This window comes from Festucalex cinctus, chromosome 2, assembly GCF_051991245.1.
Source record: "Festucalex cinctus isolate MCC-2025b chromosome 2, RoL_Fcin_1.0, whole genome shotgun sequence".
Classification (NCBI taxonomy): domain Eukaryota; kingdom Metazoa; phylum Chordata; class Actinopteri; order Syngnathiformes; family Syngnathidae; genus Festucalex; species Festucalex cinctus.
Genome location: NC_135412.1, coordinates 38890801 through 38914305, shown reverse-complemented (window position 1 = coordinate 38914305; position 23505 = coordinate 38890801). Strand labels below are relative to the sequence as shown.

General features: G+C 37.4%; 1 protein-coding gene across 1 annotated transcript; it reads left to right on the top strand.

Annotated features, from left to right (window-relative positions):
- Positions 1-861: 861 nt before the first annotated feature.
- hck (HCK proto-oncogene, Src family tyrosine kinase) lies at positions 862-18901 on the top strand. Its single transcript, XM_077515016.1, has 13 exons — positions 862-1229; positions 6262-6390; positions 7453-7486; positions 9526-9619; positions 9710-9805; positions 10656-10759; positions 12401-12550; positions 12824-12976; positions 13059-13241; positions 14173-14249; positions 14787-14940; positions 15147-15278; positions 17778-18901. The coding sequence occupies exons 2-13, from the start codon at positions 6271-6273 to the stop codon at positions 17978-17980; spliced, it is 1500 nt and encodes a 499-aa protein (XP_077371142.1). The 5' UTR covers positions 862-1229; positions 6262-6270; the 3' UTR covers positions 17981-18901.
- Positions 18902-23505: the final 4604 nt, after the last annotated feature.

The following is a 23505-nucleotide window of genomic DNA, read 5'->3' as shown; positions in this document are numbered from 1 at the left end:
GGTTTTATTTCTACTGTAAAAAAGCATGGAGTGGGCCCCCATACCACTAGTGTAGGCCTGGCCAACCTGACTAGCTTTGCCCGGCGGCTCTTGAAATCCTTTTCACAGGACATAGCAGGGTGCAAAAAAAAAAAAAAAAAGGTCACCAGTAGCAACAAGCAACAATACAACAACCAAACTTTGACTGATGATGAAACAGGAGAAGAATTTTAAGCTTGAGGTTGGGTCTGAATCACGATTTTTGGCTAATTTCACCATCTTTTCATCGTATAAAATCTCGGATGTTGCCATTACCTGCTATTGGAATTTACTTTCCAGTGGTCTTTCAACAGTTCCTGAAAGTCTGAGGCCAATATCTTTTTTAGATTTAAGAGTGTAACTGTAGAATTAGAATATATGACTATGTGAATTTGCAGTTTTTGTTGTTTTCTTTCTTTCTTTCTTTCTTTCTTTCTTTCTTTCTTTCTTTCTTTCTTTCTTTCTTTCTTTCTTTCTTGAACCCTTTTTTGACCCATGGGGATGATTTAGCCTGAGCCAGTCACAAACAGGAAAATAAAAATAGCATTTTTAAAATATGGATTTAAGAATAATGTATGGCACATAAAAAGTAAGTTAAAAAAAACAAATATAAAAAGCAGGTTAAAAAAAAAACTAAATGTAACCCAAACACATATTTTATGCAAATCTGATAATGAGTTTATTGGTATAAGATCGATGACGATGAAGCGATGGAAAGAGAGGAAGACCTAGGCGAAGGTTGATTTATAGGGAGGACATGACGGCAGGATGTAGAATTTACAGTAGGTGGAAGATTAGATGGAAAAAGAAGGATGACGCTCTGTAGCGACCTCTAATGGGTCAAAATCAAAAAGACTAAAAATTACAAACGACCACTGCGATCAATGGCCAACATTTTTGAAGATAGTGTTTTCATTACCAGTAAAAGTGCATGCTGAAATACAGCAATGTGCTTTAAATGTAACGAAAGGGGAAAAAACGTGTAAAAGTGGAAGATTCTGAGTGCTGGTTCCCCTTTTTGTCAGCTCGCTCAAGCTTAACGGCACACTCCCAACTTCCTCGTCCAAGTCGCAGTTGCAAAGCGGTGCTCCTCATCTTGAAGTACACGGGCAAATGGAAGCGACAACGAAATGAGGAATAATTTCGGCCACGGGACTCCGGCAGAAGAATCACTACCTTGTTAAACTCGTCGTCGTAGGAGTGAGTGTTCGGTGAGTATTTTATTTTGTTTATTTATTTATTTTCTATTAAGGACCGTGACGTCACCGTTGAGCCAACAAGCCAAAATGTGCTCAAAAAATAAAATAAAATTCTGAATACTTATTTGTGTTCAATAACAAAATGTGATTAGTTTCAAGTAATTTATCAGCATCAACAAGACGATGCGTGCGCGTATGCTATTTTGGTATTAAACAATTTTCTATCTTGTGAAAGATTCAAGCAAGTTGAGCCTAAATTATCCGTAGTCCATTGAGACGAAAATAGACGTGTTCCACGCAGGGTTTTAGCACTGTTCCCAATGTGTAGTTTCTTATAAATAAATCTCATGCAATAGGAGGCCATGTATGCATAAATTATGCACTGTCCCCCTCAGATCTCTCAAGCCAACATTTATTTTAATTGGAAGAAATCAACTGAGTGATGTAAACTGTTCTTTAAAATTCCATTCAGTCTACATTGGAGCATAAATTATGAAGAGCATGATCATCATGAAGACCTTGCTTCTGACTGTATGTGTTCCATGTAATACATGCATTGCAAAGAGTCTGGGCTACAAACAAGATTATTTCTTGTTAAATAGTGTTTGTATTTTGAATTTTGGCATAAAAACCAAAGAAATTGTAGGTTATCTTCACTTTAAACAGTTGTTACAAGAATACGTACAAGATTTTTTTTTTTTTGGTTTTACTAAATCCCTTCTTAAATCTCCTCATAAACTGATGAAGAGTTGTATACCTTAAAAAAATAATTTGTTGTTCACAATATGTACAACAATCAATTACAGGAATAGTTCTGTATACTGTATGTATTACGATGAAGTGGCATTTATATGTTTTTCACATTCACCTTCTGACAAAAAAAAAAAAAAAAAAAAGAAAGAAAGGGACTATGTGGCGACTAAAACAAGTTTGACACCCCTTACTTAGTTTTCAGTTCATTTTGGGGGAAATCAAAGACGGTGAGTTTATAACCTTTTACTTTTTTATAACCTTTATACAGTGTATCTGGTTTCCTTATTTGCAGGTCAGGGTATTGCATTGTTAACCTTGTGATATGTAGGAGGAGAAATAGCACAAAGTTTTTTTGTTGAAGGATTTTATGATCCTGCAGATTATATGCCGCTAACAACCATACTAACAGATAGTAAACAAGGCCAGTGGTGGTGTCATTCACATACAAGATACTTGTTCACCCCTTCAGGTTCATTTACAGTTCATTTCATTTCTCACACTCTGTTCTTCTTCCCTCTTTTTTTTCTTCACCTGAATACCCTCTTCTATCGGATGCCAAGTTCCTGTTCCTTGGTCTGACATCTTTGGTAAAGCTCATCTGAAACCAATTTCCCCCTTCCATTTTATATAATCTGTCACAATAAAGCATGCATGCAACATGGTGTTGACACAAATATGTTTTATTTTGCTATTGTTTCAAAAGTGGCAGCTTACACATGTATGTAGTACAATACAGTATATTATTTGTAAAAGGAACGTAGCCACTCCACACAATTTCTGTAAGTGGATTGAATGTGAAAATCCATCCATCCGTCAATTTAATTTTATATACCGCTTTTTATGTTTAGTGTCATGGAGAGCTGGAACCTGTGCCATCTGGGGAATAGATACACAACACCCTAGACTGGTTGCTAGTAAATCTGAAGGCATATATATAGAGACAGACATTTACATTCACACATTCATACCATCGCCGAGTAGAAAATGAACACACGCTACCTGTCGGAAAGGCAAAGTTTGGAGAAAATCTGAAGACTCTGAAAAACAACCATAAAAAATTAATTGTATTAACAGCACACCTATGTGGCGCAAATGACGGCGTATACTGATTTTTGTAACAGTTTGCCAATTGTGCCAAGTTGAGCCTTTTGCTATTGTGAGGATGTGAAAATTTGGTGGCAGAAAAGTCAGTCTAAACGAGGGACTGGGCAAATGCACTTTGAGTGGCCCCTTGAGTAATTAAAAAAAAAAAAAAAAAAAGGGGAAGTATAATTTATTTCTCTATTTCTTTATTTTATTATTATTTTGTTTGCTTTTTTTTTTTTTTTTTTACAAATCCCCAAAAATCTTTATTTAAAAAATGTTGATTAAGATGGATAAAAAAAATAGGGGAACTGGGGGGCATGGGTGAAATCCCAGAAAAAAATGTGAAAAATTCAAAATATGAAAAAACATTGGGGGGTTGGGGGGTGGGGGTGGGGGCTAAATCCGCACATATGTGAAACTGCGGGTGTCGAACTACAAATAGGCAGGGTTCGACTGTAGTCTTAAGTTATAATATCACCAATTACCACTAGATGGCAGTCATGTCTTAGATGCACTTGGATTGGTCTTATACTGTACTGCCCTTATAAAACAACATGAGTTGGCCTCATAATTTTGTTGCGGATTTATATTGATATGCAGGACAAAGTAGTACATAAATATTGTTACAATTTTGAGTGAGCTGATTTTTATGCACAGGCAGACAGATTCTGAGCTCCACAGAACTATATGGTGGATGTCAAGCACATCCATCCATCCATTTTCTTGACCGCTTATTCCTCACAAGGGTCGCGGGGGCTGCTGGCGCCTATCTCAGCTGGCTCTGGGCAGTAGGCGGGGGACGATGTCAAGCACATTTCATTAATAAATATACAAGCAGTGGCATCGAACTCCCCTTCATTAATGACCGTGGCTAGTGGGAATTGAAGGAGTTGCTTTGATTGGCCATGATTGACTTCAAGAGTGTGTGACCATTCCAACCCATTGGCCTGTACTTGGATGCAAAATTAGTAATTAAACATTCTAACCTTAATGGTATTAGTATGGAACTGCATACGAATATCAGAAACAATAGATAAAGTTAATGCAATCGTAATGTATAAAGAAATAGAGGCATTGATTGGATACACTATTTCTGGTAGTATGCCACAAAAAACTGCTGGTTTGGTTGAACAGTGCCAATGCACTCGACCACCCAGAGATGTGTGTACAGTGTAAGTGCTAAACCAAGATGAAACTGAGTAAGAAATAACAGAGAAGCTCAGCTCTTTTAGGATTTTGCTTAGCATTGTCACCTCTTTGGCTCCCAGAGTATAGCGTCTGTTCCTGTTCACTTCACTCTGGATTATAGTGCTACCGCTTGATACAGCAGGAAGTTGTGGATAATGTCAGATGAAATTGCTCGTAAAGAATTTATGGCGAAGCGTATCTTGCTTGTTGGCAATATATTGTCAGAGTGCCAGCCTATGTGCCTTTGAACACTATCATGAAGTCATTCACACTGTGATTGTAAATGGATGGCACCAGGAAACACGACTCATAAAGCATCTGAAAAGGGGGAAAGATTTTGTTAAATTGTCAGGACGGTCGTTACAATTGCATCCATCCATTTTCTTGACCGCTTATTCCTCACAAGGGTTGTGGGGGGAGCTGGCGCCTATCTCAGCTGGCTCTGGGCAGTAGGCAGGGGACATCCTGGACTGGTTGCCAGCCAATCGCAGGGCACACAGAGACGAACAACCATCCACACCCACAGGGACAATTCGGAGCGCCCAATTAACCTGCCATGCATGTCTTTAGAATGTGGGAGGAGACCGGAGTATCCGGAGAAGACCCACACGGGCACGGGGAGAACATGCAAACTCCACTCACGAATGCTGGAATCGAACCGGATTCCTCAGAACTGGGAGGTGGACGTGCTAACCACTCGACCACTGTGCCGCCCCATTATAATTTCATTGCTGATTATTATTAAAATGAATAAATTGGCATAACAGCAGCAATTTCTTAAAAAGTGATGGCTGCTATGGAAGGCCTACATCACATGTGTCAAGATCCGGTCCTCAAGGGCCAGAGTCCTGCATGTTTTCAAGGTTCCTCTACTCCAACACACCTGATTCAATGATCAGGATAATTATCAGGCTCCTGCAGAGCTTGCTGATGAGCTTAGATATTAATCAGCTGTGTTGAAAGTGAGAAACCTCAAAACCCTTTAGGCCCTTGAGGAAATGAAATGAAATGAAATGAAAAAATGACATTTTTATGTTAACACCTCTAATAACGATGGCAATAGTAGTACATATATCAACAGATGTCATTTAATTAATAAGTAATTAGTCAGAAAATTATGGTTTCCCCATAGATATTTGAGATATTTTCTAATTTCAACTCACAAGGTGACATACTGAGTAGAGGAATTCCTTCAGGATATTAATAATGTGTTAACATTTAATGATTTATATTTCCAATCAATGAAAAAAATTGATTTCAAAGCCAACTCTTAACTTTAATTACATTAACTTAATTGTTGAACCTTATCATGAAGTGACATTTCTCATTTGGTTGAGCACATTTTCAGATAGAATATTAGTTATTTAAGTTTTTTTTTTTTTGTGGTATCAAATAATCCAATTTTGTCTATAGTAGTGTCTAATTTACAAAGTAATAAATCCCCACCACTAATTTCCATTCTTCCTTTTAGCCCATCCTTTGGTATATCCTCATCTAAACACATTCACTTGAAGCCTTAAAGCAGTTTAGTGTGCTTGTATACAAGAATATATCTGACAACAGTATTTGAGCTCTAAGACAGGTGTAATCAATGAAAATGTCAAGCAAACCACCCTCCAGATTTTAAGTCACATTTTAGACATACAGTATACTGCCAGCACATACATATTGTACAAACAAGGATGTGGAAAAAAAGATCTTTCTCAAAAGTGTCTTACTTAATGTAGAGTATTTGCTCTGAAGGAGCTCAATGAATTTTTCAGTCCAAAAGGGTAATGTATGAACTCATGCTACACTCTCAAGTAGCATTTTAACAATCTTACAAGCCATACAAGTGCAAAACAAAGTATTAGTGATATTAAAAAACAAACAAAAAATAAAACACTTCACTTAATTATCATAAAAAATAACTCATTCATCTATCAATCCACCATTACAGCAAATCAAATAGATATTACATCTGATAGAAGGTCTTCGATGACATCTAAAAGCTGTGTCTTTTCTTCTCAACCACCAGGACATCACCATGGGCTGTGTGGGCTCTAAGAAGGACAGAGAGCATCTTCAGAAAGGGAACAGTGAGGTGCAGAAAAGTGCACAGACAGCCCACTACGTCAAAGATCCCACATCAGGAAATTCTAAAGCTGTAAGCAATCACTGTGATGAAAATGCAGTTAAATCTGATCCAAGAAAATCCATCTATCCGCTCCATTTGAAAGATTGGGCTTTTTACAGTTCCAACTCACATGGCAGGCATAATCGCTAAAGGTTCTTGTTGCTGCCTATATTATATACATTTAATGAGCGTCATTTTCTGTGATATGACTTTCTTATCCTCTTATTTAAAGGACTATGTTGCACTTTTTTTCCTCTCAGTTTAAAACAGTTCTCAGATGTGTTAACAACAATATATATATATATATATATATATATATATATATATATATATATATATATATATATATATATATATATATATATATATGAGTTTTCCAGTCTTCAACTAAACTACTAATGCATCCATTTTTTTTTTTTTATAATATGACCTTCAAATTTGCCTTCCCTTCAGATTTGTCAAATGTCTTTGAGAAATATACAGCCCTGCCTTAAGATGCTAATTGGAATTTCCCCACTTTTATCGTTTGCCCAGTTTTAAAGAAAACATAAAGTTCTATGATTTAAAAAAAAAAAAATAGACAAATTGGTTGTCTTGCAATTTTAAGTATGGCTAGATTTATGTCCAGGGAATTTGGCTATTGGAAGGACTTTGGTGTGTGTCATGGGTAGCAGTCAACTGTTGCTATCTATCAAGTGTGGTTCCCCTGGCCGTTGCTTCCTGTCTTTCACCCAAAGTGAAGAAAGAAGAATTGACGAAAGCAGAAGCAGAGTGTCAAGAAAGCAAGCGATGCGTGATTAAAATCTCACTATTAAGCAACAACTAAGATAAGTCAACCAGTTGCTGCAGCATGATAGCACACGCAGCTAGTTTTACTTCCTGGATGCTTTTTATATACTTAGCAAGTGAAACACTACCAGAAGCACTCTGATATTTAAGGTTGATAAGAATAAGTCCTTCCTGTCTGTCAAATAAGTGCTTGCAAAATATTTGTTTCACACGATGCCATGCCCATGTACTCAAATGTCTTGCATGAGGTTGTTGAAATCTGCATTTTTAATTTGTCTCTTTCTTTTCTTTTTCGGCCCACAGAGCAAAACGCCATCCAGTGCAAACCTAACAGATGGTGCGTACCACCCTCTCTTTACACTGTGTGCTTTTTATACTTTACTTCTTCTGCTTTATTGTCACCCTCGGCTACTTGTATTTGCATCTTCTGAAATGCATCACAATGCATGGTCTGGCACTTGGGCAACGTTGTGCAGCACCATTTAAAGCAGTACACACACACAGTAAGCAAGTTCAACACAGAAAGTTAACAGAGTAGTTTGGGCCACACAACGGCATCCTATATCATTGCCTAACAGACCATCCATCCATCCATTTTCTTGACCGCTTATTCCTCACAAGGGTCACGGGGGGTGCTGGAGCCTATCTCAGCTGGCTTTGGACGGTAGGCGGGGTATACTCTGGACTGGTTGCCAGCCAATCGCAGCAGACCTTAGCACTAAAACTTACAGAAAAATGAGGCAGGGTGATCAGTCACATGAGTAGCAAGTGGCTAACATTAGAACCACTGGAACTTCTAACTCTTCTGGGGTGTTTTTTCCACCCACGGCGGCAACCCTACAGCCAGAGCCAAACACAGCTCTAAGTGTGAACGGTCCCCAGTAAGGAACACTGGAGCTAAAACAGAATAAGATAACAATAAATGAATAAATGAGTGAAGTAAAATTAACAAATAAAAGACAAATAAGAATAAGTACAATCAGAATACGATAAAAATATATAAATAAATGAGTGATAAAATAAAGAAGTAAAAGATACATAAAAATAAATAAAATCAGAATAAGATAATAAATGAATAAATAAATGATGCGATTGGCTGGCAACCAGTCCAGGGTGTCCCCCGCCTACTGCCCAGAGCCAGCTGAGATAGGCACCAGCACCCCCCGCGACCCTTGTGAGGAATAAGCGGTCAAGAAAATGGATGGATGGATGAATAAATGAGTGAAGTAAAATTAACAAATAGAAGACAAATAAGAATAAGTAAAATCAGAATACAATAAAATTATAAATGAGTGATAAAATTAAGAAGTAAAAGATACATAAAAATAAATACAATCAGAATAAGATCAAAAAATAAATGAGTAAATGAGTGAAGTAAAATTAACAAATAAAAGACAAATAAGAATAAGTAAAATCAGAATACAATAAAAATATAAATGAGTGATAAAATTAAGAAGTAAAAGATACATAAAAATAAATACAATCAGAATAACAAAAAAATAAATGAGTAAATGAGTGAAGTAAAATTAACAAGTAAGAAATACATAAAAATAATTCAAATCAAATCAGCCAAACTCTAAATTAAAAAGGTGGTTCTTGACCACCCTTTTAAAAATATTGACATTTCCTGCGGTCCTCCGGCGGGCCATTCCATATATGTGGGCCATAAAATTGAATTGCCGCACTGTGGGTTTTTGTTCTAACTTTTGGAATTGTTAAAAGACTAGTGGCTAGAGTCCGTGTGGGTCGATATGGTAAAAGCTGATCCAATCAATATGAGGGACCCAGACCATTAAAGAGCTTTATAAGTCAATAAGAGACACAAGATCCTAAAAGACACAGGGAGCCAATTCAATGACTTTAAAATAGATATAGATGTAATATGCTCCCTCTTTCTGGTCTTCGTCAGCACACGGGCTGCTGAATTCGTAGGAAGACCAGAAAGGAGAACATTACAGTAGTGAATACGACTAGAAATAAAAGCATGCATGGTGACTGGAGTTTTCAGACAGCATCAGCATTTTAGAGTGAAACACAATACAGTACACTGGGCAAAAGTCAGATTTAGGTTTCAATTCAGTTGCATGTTTTTCTCGATGGGTTGAATTTACTTGCTTACTTGTTTTCTGGACTGCAGCCAGCTAAAATAAAATGTCACTATTCCATTTATGATTAACAGAGGCAAGTTCCTGCTAGTGTAAGAGAAGTTCACACTAAATACTTGAGCGGGAGTTGTTTTCTTTTCAATCTATTTTATTAAAGATAAAGACACGCATGTATGGACATTGTCATGAAACAAATCTGAGGATGGATTTTCATCAATGAGAACTGAAAAATACACAGACAAATTTCTCTTCTTCTCCCATGCCGATGCAGAAGACAACATTGCTATAGCACTGTACGATTATGATGCCATTCATGATGGAGACCTTGGCTTCAAGAAGGGGGACAGACTTAAAATTTTGGAGGAGTGAGTAGAGTCACCAGTAACATATAATTACTTTATTGTTGGATTGGTTTTTAGAAATCAATTCCTTGAAATAAATATATTTCTCTATAGATCAGGGGAGTGGTGGCGAGCAATGTCGATCAGTACTGGTCAAGAAGGCTTCATCCCCAGCAATTATGTTGCTAAAGACACCCTGGAGACAGAGGAGTAAGTAGACTTACAGAATTAACAATATGACCTTACAATAATCATCTCAAAATCATTAGAATGCTTCAGTGGCTTGTAAGAGGAGGATGAGTGCTTGTTTTAGGTCTATAATATTAGTGGTCACATACTGTGATTAAGGGCAAGTGTTGGCACCACATTTGCCAACAGTTCTTTCTTCTAAGGATGTCTACTAATTGGCTTAACGTCATTAGATTTTGACATCGTCTTTGTCACCTAACAAATATGTTTACCACAGTCCATGTGTATTTACCCCAGTGTGCTTAAAATCTAAATTAAAATGCACTATTATATAGCAATTGTTACCTCTTACTTATAGTTTAACGTAATAAGTCATAAGAGCACTAAATGAATAGGAAATTATGGTGACCACCAGGGAGCTACAGTTCAGACAATTACAGATTTGGCCTGAAATGCAAAATCAAGAGATGCCAACCTGTATATGCATAATACACATTTTACAAGCAACACTGGTTCACAACATTAAACATGGTTGCGGTATGTTATTTCATGAGCATATAAGGCTATTAATGAAATTATAATATGCAACCTAGCTGTTTGTCATTGTATTAGAAATACTGATTTTTGTCACTTTGAGTCACCAAATCATAAAACCTCAGTCCAATTATTTCTGGACTTAAATAATCCACTTGGTTTTTGTGACGCTGCATTTTTCATGAGTGTCAATCTCAAATATGATTTTATTTCAATATATTAATTTAGCATGGCAGTAACGTAAAGTAGAAGGACAACACGCAGCTTGAAAGGAAATAGAACCTAGTTTTGGACTGAGATGTGCTTTCTGCTCTAATGGCTGTTTCCTGTTGTTTAGATGGTTCTTTAAGGGTATCAGCAGGAGAGATGCCGAGAGGCAGCTGTTGGCCCCTGGGAACAAAGTAGGATCGTTCATGATACGAGACAGTGAGACCAACAAGGGTGAGTTAAGTATGGTACAGTATATTCAAATCTTGGTGGAGACTTCAACCAAACGTAAACGTGTTATAGCACTAAGTTGTGTTAGTTGATCGATACCTGATTATGCATACACATATATGTTGTCGTCAAGGGAGACGTGCAGTTCATTATATTTTGTTTTTCACAATTTAAAGTCCCAGTCCCATATATCCTAATCTTAAGAATAACAGCACACTTACCCTGGATTTTCAAGCCTGTCTGAAATTTGCCCATTTGAATGAACGAAAAAACAAAAAAACAAAATTAAAACTGAAAAACATTTTAGTTAATGAAATAAAAATGACAATTATTTTTTTAAACTGAATTAAACTATTTTTATCAAGCTAACTAAAACTAATTATATTTAAAGGAGAAATGACATTTGTTTTCATCTTTGTTAAAGGGACAGTGTGTAGAATTTAATGCCATATAGTTTGGAACTAATAGAATGCAACGGTGTAGTTTGAAGCGCGTGCATTCTAAAACATGCGCACTACGGTGTCTCAGAGAGACCACACTTCACAAGCCTACCACCAATTACTACATTCACAAAGTTCTTCTCCTTCGGGAATGCAGCAGAAAGATGGTGGCAAAACATGTCAGCCTCCTGTAAGGCGTGGCCAGATTTATGTAGCATATTGAGCGATTACTAGACCTATGATTGTATTACAAAAAAAAAAAATACTTTGACGGGGTAGAACTTTTTTTTTTTTTTTCATAATATTAAAATTAATTGTGGGTTTTTAAAATAACATTGAAAATTGAAAATTTGAAAATTCTGCACACTGGGCTTTTGTAACAATAGCAACTAAGGGTTGTGCTACTTGTTGATGCAGTACATACACTGTATACAAGCAATTAAAGATGTTCACAGTGGTTTAAAAAGTCCAGATATTGTTACGAACTACATATATTATATTCACAAACGGCAATTTTAACACTGATACAATTGAGGAAGTACTTCTTTAGATTGAGAATGCAAACAAAACTGTGTAAATGTGACCATCATAAAAAGTAGAGTATTAACAATTGTTGTTTGTTCTTGTTTTACAAGAACAAGTTTGGTTTGAACATTTATTTGTACATAGACATGGGTATAAATCTATAACGCTTGTTAAGTGTAACATGTACAGTTATGTAAAAAGGGTCTCTAAACTCAGACTTCTCAGAAGTTGATTGGTATAGAATACAAAGCCAATACATGAAAATATGCAAAGCAAGGCAATATTGCTGGCTGAGAATAATTATTAACAAAAAGGAAAACAATTGTAGTGGATGTGAATTAAGAGTCCAAACCAAAACCAAGATGGTAACCGAGACTGAGATACGAGTTGCACAAGACACAGACACGACCATGACATCAACTATAACAGGCTATAAATTACAATCAACAATTGGTAGTGGATAATATATGCACATGCAAGTTATAATATTTGAAAGCAAGTTTGAACGAATAGGTTTTGAGCAGTGATTTAATGGGTCTGCAATACTCTATGCAGTCATGTATGTGCCAAGTGCCAAACACAAAAGGCTTGAATTAACATGATTCTTAAAGTGATGATTGATGAAAAATATTAGCATTAGCATTAAAGGTCCTGTGGTTTCTTCTCTCTCTGACAACAGGAAGCTTCTCCCTGTCTGTCAGGGACAGTGATGGCCCATCTGGCGACACTGTTAAACATTATAAGATCCGTATGCTGGACAATGGAGGATTTTACATCTCTCCCCGGATCACGTTCAACACCCTGCAGGACATGGTCAAACATTACAAGAGTGAGTATTATATAAAATCTCAGTTTGAGGAAGTAGACCTGAATGTGCATGTGTGACTCACCACAATAAGAACAATAAACAAAAATGCAATTAATAAGACCATGAATTAGTGTGTGTCAGATTGTGGTTGCAATATTGGTTTGTATTTCTGAATGCTACATTTACAGTCTCATCAGACCTTAAGTGAACTATAAAAGTTTTTGACACAAAGATCTCTATATGATAAAATAAAGGTATATTCGAAAAATTACACTAAATCTATTTTTCCTCCAGAGCAAGGCGATGGCCTTTGCCAAACCCTGAGCACCCCTTGCCTGAGTCCTAAACCAGAGAAGCCTTGGGAGAAAGACGCCTGGGAAATCCCAAGGTCATCACTTAAGCTGGAGAAGAGGCTTGGTGCTGGCCAATTTGGAGAAGTCTGGCTGGGTACAACACATTCGAGTACATTTCCCACTCTGCTGGTGAAGGGTAGCAATTGAATGTCTTGCATTAAATGTTTTGTGTTCAGCTACATACAACAAACACACCAAGGTAGCAGTGAAAACCATGAAACCTGGAAGCATGTCAGTCGAAGCCTTCATGGCTGAGGCCAACCTGATGAAGTCTTTGCAGCACGACAAACTGGTGCGACTCCATGCTGTGGTCACCAAGGAGGAGCCCATTTACATTATCACTGAATTAATGGAGAAAGGTATGCGTTCATCTCGTCACACTAAAACCTAAGCAAAGAATTCTTGGAATGGAAAATAAAATGGAATGCAAGGTTGTATATGCTAACCATGTTCTTCTGAATACTCAACCAGAATGACATTTTTGCTGCATTCCAGATGAGACGGTGCAACCTCAATGTAAAAAAACAAAACAAAAAAACATGACCTCGTAGCATAAAAGTTGTAAATATGTGGACAAAAAAAAAATCATAATCTTTTGGTAGTATGTCCCTTTTTCTTCTCATTCTTTAAGCAGAGTAGAAAAAGTAACATAACTTCACTGGTTTCCATGCAGAACTATGATGAAGGCTGGTGTTTAGGATAACCAGTGACGACAGACAAAGTAAACTATATTTTAATTGTAGTTTTGCATTTATTGTAGAAACGGCCATTGTGTCAGATTTCTTCATTGCAATGATGTCCTGGCTTTTAATTCCTGTCTAGCCCAACTTTGAATGATGTTTCATTTTATGTTTATGGTCAAAGGTCAGAAATAACTTACTTCCTGTTTAATTGGACAGTAGTAGTTGATCACAATGCTCCCACAATGTTAAACCAATAGTGAAAAAATCAGATCTTTAAACAAATGTAGGGAAAAAAAATTGTGAGTGACAAATGTGTTTGTTGCTCATCTAAGCAGTCTTCTTCATGGAGAAGAGTGTCGGGAATGGACAGCCGGACTCTACCAATTATATTGTAGTGCATCAGATATGGTTTTATTCGCAAAAAGATAAAGTATATAAATATAGAATATATAATATAGAGGGCATAGAGGGTTCCATCACCACATACAGTAGAGACCACACCTTCACAAAATTACTTGTAAATTGATTGTGTATTGAGACTCATAATCTGCTAACAAACAAACAAAAATATACAAATGGATTTTATTTCCTGTGTTCATGCATACAGGTAGTTTATTAGACTTCCTCAAGAGTGATGAAGGCAACCGCATCCCACTTCCCAAGCTCATCGACTTCTCAGCCCAGGTAAGAATCCTTCTGTCATTAAAAGCTTCAGCCATCTAATAAGAACACATCTACAGTTGATGTTAATGAGTCATTGAACCATGCACATAATGAGACCAAAGTAAGGCACCAAAAGGCTTTTCCCACCACCATTAAGTATGATCAGGACAACAAAAAAATCCAAACCAGTTGTGCTTTTTTTTATTTCCCTGTAAATGCCACCTGTGCTTATTATTATCACCAGTCCTCCATTCAAAACATAGAAGGTTGTGGTTAATTGTTTGTGATTTTCCCAAAGGTATGTTAATACACTGTTTCAGCCCTCCTTGTTGCTGAGCAAGGTTATCATTTGCACATGACAAAAAAAAAAAAAAAAAAAAAAAAAGTAGTTCAGTACAAGCAAGTTACAAGAATAAAGTTAGTTTTTTTTTCCCAAACAGAAACTGAAAAATATGTATATTCTACACTTAACTAAACAATTTCCCATATTGATAGTTTTATCACATCAATTGCTGGAATTATGTTCTTACTTTTTTACTGTGACTTGTTTATTTCTAGATAGCAGAGGGTATGGCCTTTATTGAGCAGCGGAACTACATCCACCGAGACTTGAGGGCCGCCAACATCCTGGTCAATAAGTCTTTAGTATGCAAAATTGCTGACTTTGGCCTGGCTCGCATCATTGAAGACAATGAATATACAGCAAGGGAAGGTTCGACATTCTACAGTAATCTTTAATTTTGTCTTGAATTATCTGGGAATGCAGATGATGTAATGACCTTCCAGCAGCAGCTAGGGTTGTTAATTTGTAAGGAAGAGTGATTTGAGAAATGGCTGCACCTATATGAGGTTTACTATGAATGCAGGAGAAGATGATGTATGGATTGCAAGCTTAAATATTATTTTATGTTTCTCCAGGTGCAAGATTTCCCATTAAGTGGACAGCCCCTGAAGCCATCAACTACGGCTGTTTCACGATTAAGTCAGATGTCTGGTCTTTTGGCATTTTGCTGACTGAGATCATCAGTTATGGACGCACACCCTACCCAGGTAACAGCTTCAATGTTGATATAGTACAGTGTTTCCCCGCAATATCACGGTTCATCATTGAAGCCACCACTATATCACATTTTTAATGTGTTTTATATGATCCATGTACTTACTGTTATGCCCTCCCTTGTGAGAACCACAGCCATTTATTGAACATCGGGAGAATCGTACTATGAACTCATCATACAGGAGCTGCTGTTGGCCACAGCTTACGCTGACTCACAGATGTCACACATGATACTAATACGTTAATACAAATATGTTTACAGTGTGTTTAAAAAAGTGTGTTTTTAGAAAGTCTCTGGGGCCTATTCACTAAAGGTTTGCGTCGCCTTTGCACCGCGCTAACCGGCAAAAATGGAGCAATTAGGGAGCGCCTAATTCACTAAACACGCGCAAATGGGGAAATCCGTCACTAAGTGCTCTGCCGAACAGATTGCGTCACGGTGCGGCGGTGTTATTTGCGCGTATGTAAATGAGGTAATTTGCATCCATTTGACGCAAAATATGCCCACCCCAATGCAAATGAGACTCATTGATATGCAGCGTCTAATTCACTAACGTCAGCGCAAATAGCAACACCGCGTTTGCGTGACGCAAATAACGTTTTTGGAAAGCATGTATTAACCTGACGCACCTCGATCTCCGGCAGTGCATGCCATTTGCCGCACAACATGCGCGGCTGATCACGCAGAGAGGAGAGAAAGAGAGAGAGAGAGAAAGAGAGAGAGAGAGAGAGAAATATTTCTGTGTTAGTTTAGGACAACATAACGTAACCCGGGCTGATCGGCAATGGCGGGGAGGCATTTTACGATCATTCTTATGTGCCAGATGCATACTGTACGCCCACGCCAACCTCTGAAAATATATTTTTAAAATACGATCGCACCAATAATTTGTACTTTATGAATGAATGATGTCGTCGTCGTCCTCTCTGCTCTGTACAGCTTAATGGCGCTCTAAACGCTTACTCTAGGTCCAACCTCGCTTTCTGATAATGTCATCTTTCTCAAAGCAACTGTTACTATAACAACCATGTTGTTGGCGCAAATCCATTGCCATGTGTGGTAAATCAGGTGCAAATTTGCTCCAAGCTGTCATTTTTGTGGGCGTGTTTGCGCCGGTATATGATTAGAGCAATATCCTTAGTGAATAGGTGGGTAACTGGGCGCAGACTGCGTGTGCAGTTGTGGTGCAATATTTCGCGCTATTACCGGATGCAGCGCATTCTTAGTGAATATGCCCCTCTGTGTTTAAAGCACATGGGAAAGTTTTAGCTATAAAGGAAATGTTATTTATATGTTTTTTTTATATATAACAGATTTTTGCAGAACTTAGTCAGCTGTGTTTCTTGTGGTATTTTCGCCTGTGAACTCCACCCATGTGCACAATTAGACTGCACTTTGCACTAGACTTGCACACTGTACAAAAATAGAGCCCTAAATGTCTTATCAGTCCATTCCACAGATAATGTATGAGAAAAAATATCTCTGTATTATTTGTATATTTAGCAAATCATATACATTTTGAGAAGATATTTTATTTACACAATGTTGGTGTGCTATTCCAACTTATAGATTTGCTCTCTGTGATGTCACATTAGCACCATTCTTCATTTGTGTGGTTCAATTGGTAAAGTGCCCTATCTTCAACTACCCGTTTTTTAGAGATCCAAAGGGTCAAAAAAATCTGGGGAGGGGTCTTTCTGCTTTTATGGTAGTACACTGTGGAACAGCCTCACTCTTGATCTTAGAACAGTTGACTCACTTGGAATTTTTAAGACGACGTAAAAGACCTTATTAATTTTTTTATTTATTTTATTTTTTTTATTTATTTATTTTTAAATTGAATATTCAAGATTGAATTATTGTTAATGGGTGCCATTGTAATGGAATGCAGATACGTTTTAATATGTATTTTAATATATTAGTTTTATGTTGTCTTTTATCTTGCTTTTTGTTAAGCACCTTGGGTTGCATGTGCATGAAAAGTGCTATATAAACAAAATTATTATTATTATTATTATTATTATTATTATTATTATTATCATTATTATTATTATTATTATTATTATTATTATTATTATGTGAATACAGTAACTAAACTCTGGCACGGATCAAATCAACCGGTTGAGGTCTCATTGCAGTTCCAAACAAAGTGAACTTGGTTCAGTTATGGTGAGAAAGCATTCAGACTTTGCGGGGCTCCAAGTGGCAAATAAATCAAGCTTAACCCTTGATCAAGATATATCAAATGATTTTCAGCCGAGAGCACAAAATGTAGTTCTGCAAAATTGTTAACTTTTGTTTTTTTAGTCTGTTTTCACACAGAAATTTGTTTTACTAAAGTGTCGTAAAACAAAAACACAGCAGTACCATAAATCGCGATAGTTGTGCCAGGCTGCCAGATGAATGAATGCACAAAGTGCACAGTGTAGCGAAGAAGATGAATGTGACACAGAATGATCCCATCAATTAACAGAAGTGATTTTATTTTTAGGTATGACAAACCCAGAGGTGATCCGTTCCCTGGAGAAAGGCTACCGAATGCAACGTCAGGACACTTGTCCAAAGGAACTCTATGACATCATGCTGGAGTGTTGGAAGAACAAGCCAGAAGACCGTCCAACCTTTGATTACCTGCAGAGTGTCCTGGAGGATTTCTACACAGCCACAGAGAGCCAATACCAGCAGCAACCATGACTCACAGCCAATTTTTTCTGTGCAGTTTCACAATGTAGTATTTGTACAAAAAAAACTTTATAGTATTTGTGTATGTGTCCTCTATCCATCCATCCATCCATCTGTAGCCCTCAAAAATCTGATGTCTCAGTGTGGACAAAAAAAATCACCAGTTTTAAATATTAACAGTAATTTTTCTGAGATGGTGTTGTCAGAGGTAAAAGTCACCTGTGATCACAATTTGCCCAAATATTTAATAGATTAAAATTGTATGGTTGAGTGCGAATAACAAAAACGATTGTGAAAAATCAAGGACAGTTGGTAGGTCTAATTAATAGAAAGAAAGAGACCTTTTTCGTGTTTCACTTAAATACACACTTCATTAGTTGTAACAAAATGGAAACACTCAATAAAAATTCAGCCATATGATGTAAACCAATGTATGAGACAACACATTTCTTTTTAAATGAAAACCTCTATATACTGTTAATCAGAAAAAGCATTCAGCTGCGTACTGGTGAAGAAATTAAAACAAAACAACAAAAAAATTATGTTATAAACTTTTTTTGAATTGGTGATTTCTTCATCTTTGTGCCTTTTACTGTGTTTAAATATGTTTTGTTTTCTTTTACTTGAGATTTGAATTATTTTTTTTATGTTTAAATTAATATTCAGACATTGATTTGAGAAAGAAAAAAAGCTCAGTCACATATTAGCCTTCATTTTTCTCTTTGGAAAATATCTTATTTACATGTAAATCTAATTGCTCATATTAAGAGAAATACTAAACTACAATGTGACTTTTCAGTGGTCTTTTTGGAATGTAAAGACGTGAAGGATGACTTTACCCCACACTTTTTTTATTTTACTGAAATCCTATTGCTTTGTTCGTGACAATTCAATTGACCATAAGACATTTCAAATAAAATATTTCAACATTTACTTGTACCAGGTTTGCAATTCTATGAAAACAGGAAGTCATAATTATATTTAGCCATTATTTCAATGAGGACTCTAGTGTACTGAATGAGTCACTAGTCACATCCAGATTTGGTCCCATTTCTACACCCAGGTCTCAGTGAGATGAAGCCGACAGCGGCTGTTACTATGCCAGACAAGAAAACAGCAAAGAACAGCGGGTATCTCTTAAGATTGATGAGACAGCAATGAATGACACCAATTGCCACCACAAGCAGATGTGAAGCAGCAGATGTAGCTGAAATTTGTAAGCCTGCTGATGAGAATCCAGAGGCAGAATGTGACTTTTGTCAGTGTAGGTGTAGTGAATGTGTAGTGTCGAGCTGAGAATAAGAAATAGGCTTACAGTATGTTTATTATCATTTTTTTCCCGAATATACTATAATTTTATCAAATATTATATAGATCTTTGTCAAAAAGGTTTCATACTTCACTTTAAAGAGGCACTCAAGGCCAACTCAGGTGTAGAGCTGATCCTGAAGTGTGTGCTTAAACCCTTGAATGGTCTGCTCGACCATTTGGTAGACCACATTTTGAGTCACTATATTCTATTGGAAAATGTGTTGAACTGAACTTAGCCTGATTGGTATGCACAAAATAACCACTAGAGTTCCCTCTACTTTTTGACAGTTAGAGCTTTCAGTCATTCTGCCATGAGCAAGTGAGAAACTTGCAAATCACTGCTGACATGGGCACTCTCTTTGGCTGAACTTTGAAAGATAAGTTGCTTTTTTTCGACACGTTTTATCATCTAACATGTTACTTAGCCAAATTATGTCAGTTGATGCAACACAAAAACATGTTATAAGGGTCAAATAATTTTTTAAAAACATGCTTGACTGTTGAGATGGCTGTCCATGGTAAAAATTAGCATGGCTGGGCAGCTCAACCATATGGTTACAGGTCAGTGAAGTTGTGCTAATTTCACAGACATTTACAATTTTCTACACAATAAAAACACTTCTATTCATACATTGTTGTCAATATGTTTTAACTATAGTGTTTTATATTGAAATTGATTGATTGATAGGTTGTACAAGTTAGCAAACATGCTAACCTTGATGATGGTGAGTCGTTTCTTTATCCTCCCTCTATTTGTTTTTCGGGAAAAAAAAGAGATGGACGCTAAATCATTTTATGGTTCAAGGGCCAAGGAATTTTCTGGCCCTTGTACCAGTAGATCCTCAAGACTATGAGGCTGATCTGTCATTCTGATGACGAAATTGGGTATCCTGATTATCTGCCAAACAAGCAGAGATGTATGGTGAATCCCCTGAATCTATGGATGAAGATGAGCTGCCCTCAACCAGCACACCTGCTAAGAGGAAGAGAAAGGGGAAAAATATCCTAAAAACATTAAATGAAGAGCTGGATTCAACCCCTGGCAAGAAGAAGAAAATGATTGAAAAAGAAAAAGAAGCCAGATGAATTTTGGAAGCTATTGTAGATATTGAGGACATCCAGGTTCCTGATTCAAATTTTGAACACCCTGAAATGATCAAGACACCCTTTCAGTACTTCAAAATGATCTTCACAGATGAGGTGATTCAACATTTTGCTCATCAATCGAATTTGTGCTCTGTTCGAGAGCTGGGGGATCCAATCAAGACTAATCCAGCAGAGATCGAAGATTTCCAGGCTATGCTCCTTTTCATGGGTGCTTTTTACTTCCCAGCCATGGAGGACTACTGGTACTTCTGCATCAGGCTTTGATGTAATAGCTGATATAATGCTACAGACAAGAATCAAGCAGGGTGGCACTGTGATTGAGTAGTTAGCACGTCCGCCTCCCAGTACTGAGGACGCAAGATCGAGTCCAGACTCCGGCCTTCCTGGGTGGAGTTTGCATGTTCTCCCCGTGCCCGCGTGGGTCTTCTCCGGGTACTCCGGTCTAGTCCCACATTCCAAAGACATGCATGGCAGGTTAATTGGGCGCTCCGAATTGTCCCTAGGTGTGCTTGTGCGTGTGGATGGTTGTTCGTCTCTGTGTGCCCTGCGATTGGCTGGCAACCAGTCCGGGGTGTACCCCGCCTACTGCCCAAAGCCAGCTGGGATAGGCTCCCGCGACCCTTGTGAGGAATATGCGGTCAAGAAAATGGATGGATTGATGGAAGATTCAAGCAGATGGATTTTTGTGCAAAAACACAAGAGAAAGCTTCTTTATAATAATAAAATTGACTTGACATCAATTGTTAACTGTTTTGTTTTTTTACATTTTCCTAATTACTTTTTGTCTTTGCAGGTTATAAACAACAATTTCATCGCTATTGCACATTATTAAATTTGTTACCATCAACGTCCATCTCAACCATTTGGTAGAAGCTCATATTATAAAAACTAGGGGGCGTGCAAATATAATTTTTTATTTTATAAATAATTTATTTTTGTTATTAGTGGCCCAATGACTCAGAAAATATGAAAAAAAAAAATTTAAATGTTTTTTTTCTTGGAGTGACCATTAAAGGGTTAACAGGACGAAAATGGGTGGCAAATTCTTAAAGGATGACAGCATAAAGTGAAGTGCTACACAGGACTTTAAGTTTTATCCACCATCCATTTTCTAGACCATTTACCCCGGGATTACACCGGATGCGTGTGTGGTGTGGCTGCGGTGCGTTCCGGCGGCGCAGCCAATTCGTTTCCATTCATTCGAATGGTGCAAATTACACCGGGTGCGTGTGCGTTGCGTGTCGACTGCGTCTATTCCTCACAAGGGTTGCGGGGGGTGCTGGAGCCTATCTCAGCTGGCTTTGGGCAGTAGGCGGGGTACCCCCTGGACTGGTTGCCAGCCAATCGCAGGGCACACAGAGACAAACAACCATCCACACTCACAAGGACAACGAGGGACAATTCAGAGCGTCCAATTAACCTGCCACACATTTCTTTGGAATGTGGGAGGAGACTGGGTTGCCCGGAGAAGACCCACGCAGGCACGGGGAGAACAAGCAAACTCCACCCAGGAAGGCTCGAACCCGAGTCCTTAGAACTGGGAGGCGGACGTGCTCACCACTCAACTATTGTGCCGCCCACTTTAAGTTTTAATTTCTGTTCATTGCCTTTGTTGATGTTTTCTCACACCGACTGGTTGAATTCTGTTACCTTTTCAGATGCTTAAAGCATTGCTTAACTAGGCAGAATTTGCCAGTGCAACATACATTACCCTTATTTCACGTTGACAAAAAAACAACAACAACAAACAAACCCGTTTTCAACACATTTGTTGACACCACATTCACAGAACAATGCTGCCGCAATAAGTATATCATATTGGCATATAATACCCATCAGCATGATGCTGCTGTTCAAGGCTGAGGAGATGGCATCCCTCAACTCAACTCAAAGAGCCCTGATGCGCTCTGTCTCTCGCCAGTCAGGTTTATAGGTTACACACTACAGCACACCCGGGTTGTCGCCCTAGTGTGAATAAGTGGTACAGCGAATGGATGGATGCAGCCTTTGACCCACATGGAGTAGATCACTGCTATACCTGACTAACCATTACCAAATATAAGGAGATATGCTATCTACAATCCTTGAATGCAGCAATAGTTAAAGCAACAAGCCACCAAAAATAATTCACTGACTGAGTGATGCGATGACACTTGCGAGTTTCACACTTTTAAAAAATGATTTAAAAAAAACTTGTTTTACCAAACAAAAATGTATCCAGAATAATATAGAACAGTAGCATTGTGAACATCAAAATAGCTGTAATCATTTTAAATGTGAAAAAATAGTCGATTAATAAAAAACTAACTAATTATCAAATCAATCGACAACTATTTTGATAATCAATTAATCGTTTAGAGACCATGTTTAAATTAAAATTGCCCAAGTCCGAGGAATTTCAGCCACTTCAGATTTCTGTAGTCCCCTGTTGGAAACAGATTGAATATCTTTGTGTCTAATGGGCTCCAGGTGGTGGAGTGGAACCGTCACTTGCCTTTGGGGTCAGTTGGCATGGGTTCAATCCTCAACCTTGGAGACCCATGTGTGGCTTACATGAAGTAAGCTTGTGTGAGTAAGTGATTAAAAAAAAAAAAAAAACCTTTGTGTCTAATCAAAATAAGAAATTTGCAAACATCTGCTTATACTTTGGAAAACCATGATCAACAATTTTGCCTAATTTTACAGACCAAACCAGTGTAAGTGAATCAAAATCACAGTGTCAGTTTAAAAAAAAATCCCGTTTTTAATAAAGTAATGGTGAAAAGTGATTTTTTAAAATCCGATTCATAAAAAAATCAACATATTAATTATTAAAATAATCATTAATTTCAGTCCAAAATAACAGTAAGACTAATATTACTATCTGTCCTGAAAAAAGAACAACTGTAAAAATAAATATGTGTTTTGATAAAACTATCAGGAGAGAAACTCAAATGGGTTTAAATGCGACTACATATATTTCTGACGGGGCCATAGCACCTCCTAGCCCACGTGTTTGACAGTGTATGCCTCCAGCCAGACGAGCTTGATAACTTTTTGCGTTTTTTTTTATTAATTTTTTTAACTAATATTTTTACTTGCTAAAATGGTCTTTCATACATAATACTCCCTGGAATTAT

Bases quoted from the DNA above. Each gene is read 5' to 3' on its own strand.
- hck (XM_077515016.1), top strand. From the start codon at position 6,271: ATGGGCTGTGTGGGCTCTAAGAAGGACAGAGAGCATCTTCAGAAAGGG. The intron at 12,551-12,823 runs GTGAGTATTATA...TTTTTCCTCCAG, and splicing joins CATGGTCAAACATTACAAGA to AGCAAGGCGATGGCCTTTGC. The intron at 13,242-14,172 runs GTATGCGTTCAT...TCATGCATACAG, and splicing joins CACTGAATTAATGGAGAAAG to GTAGTTTATTAGACTTCCTC.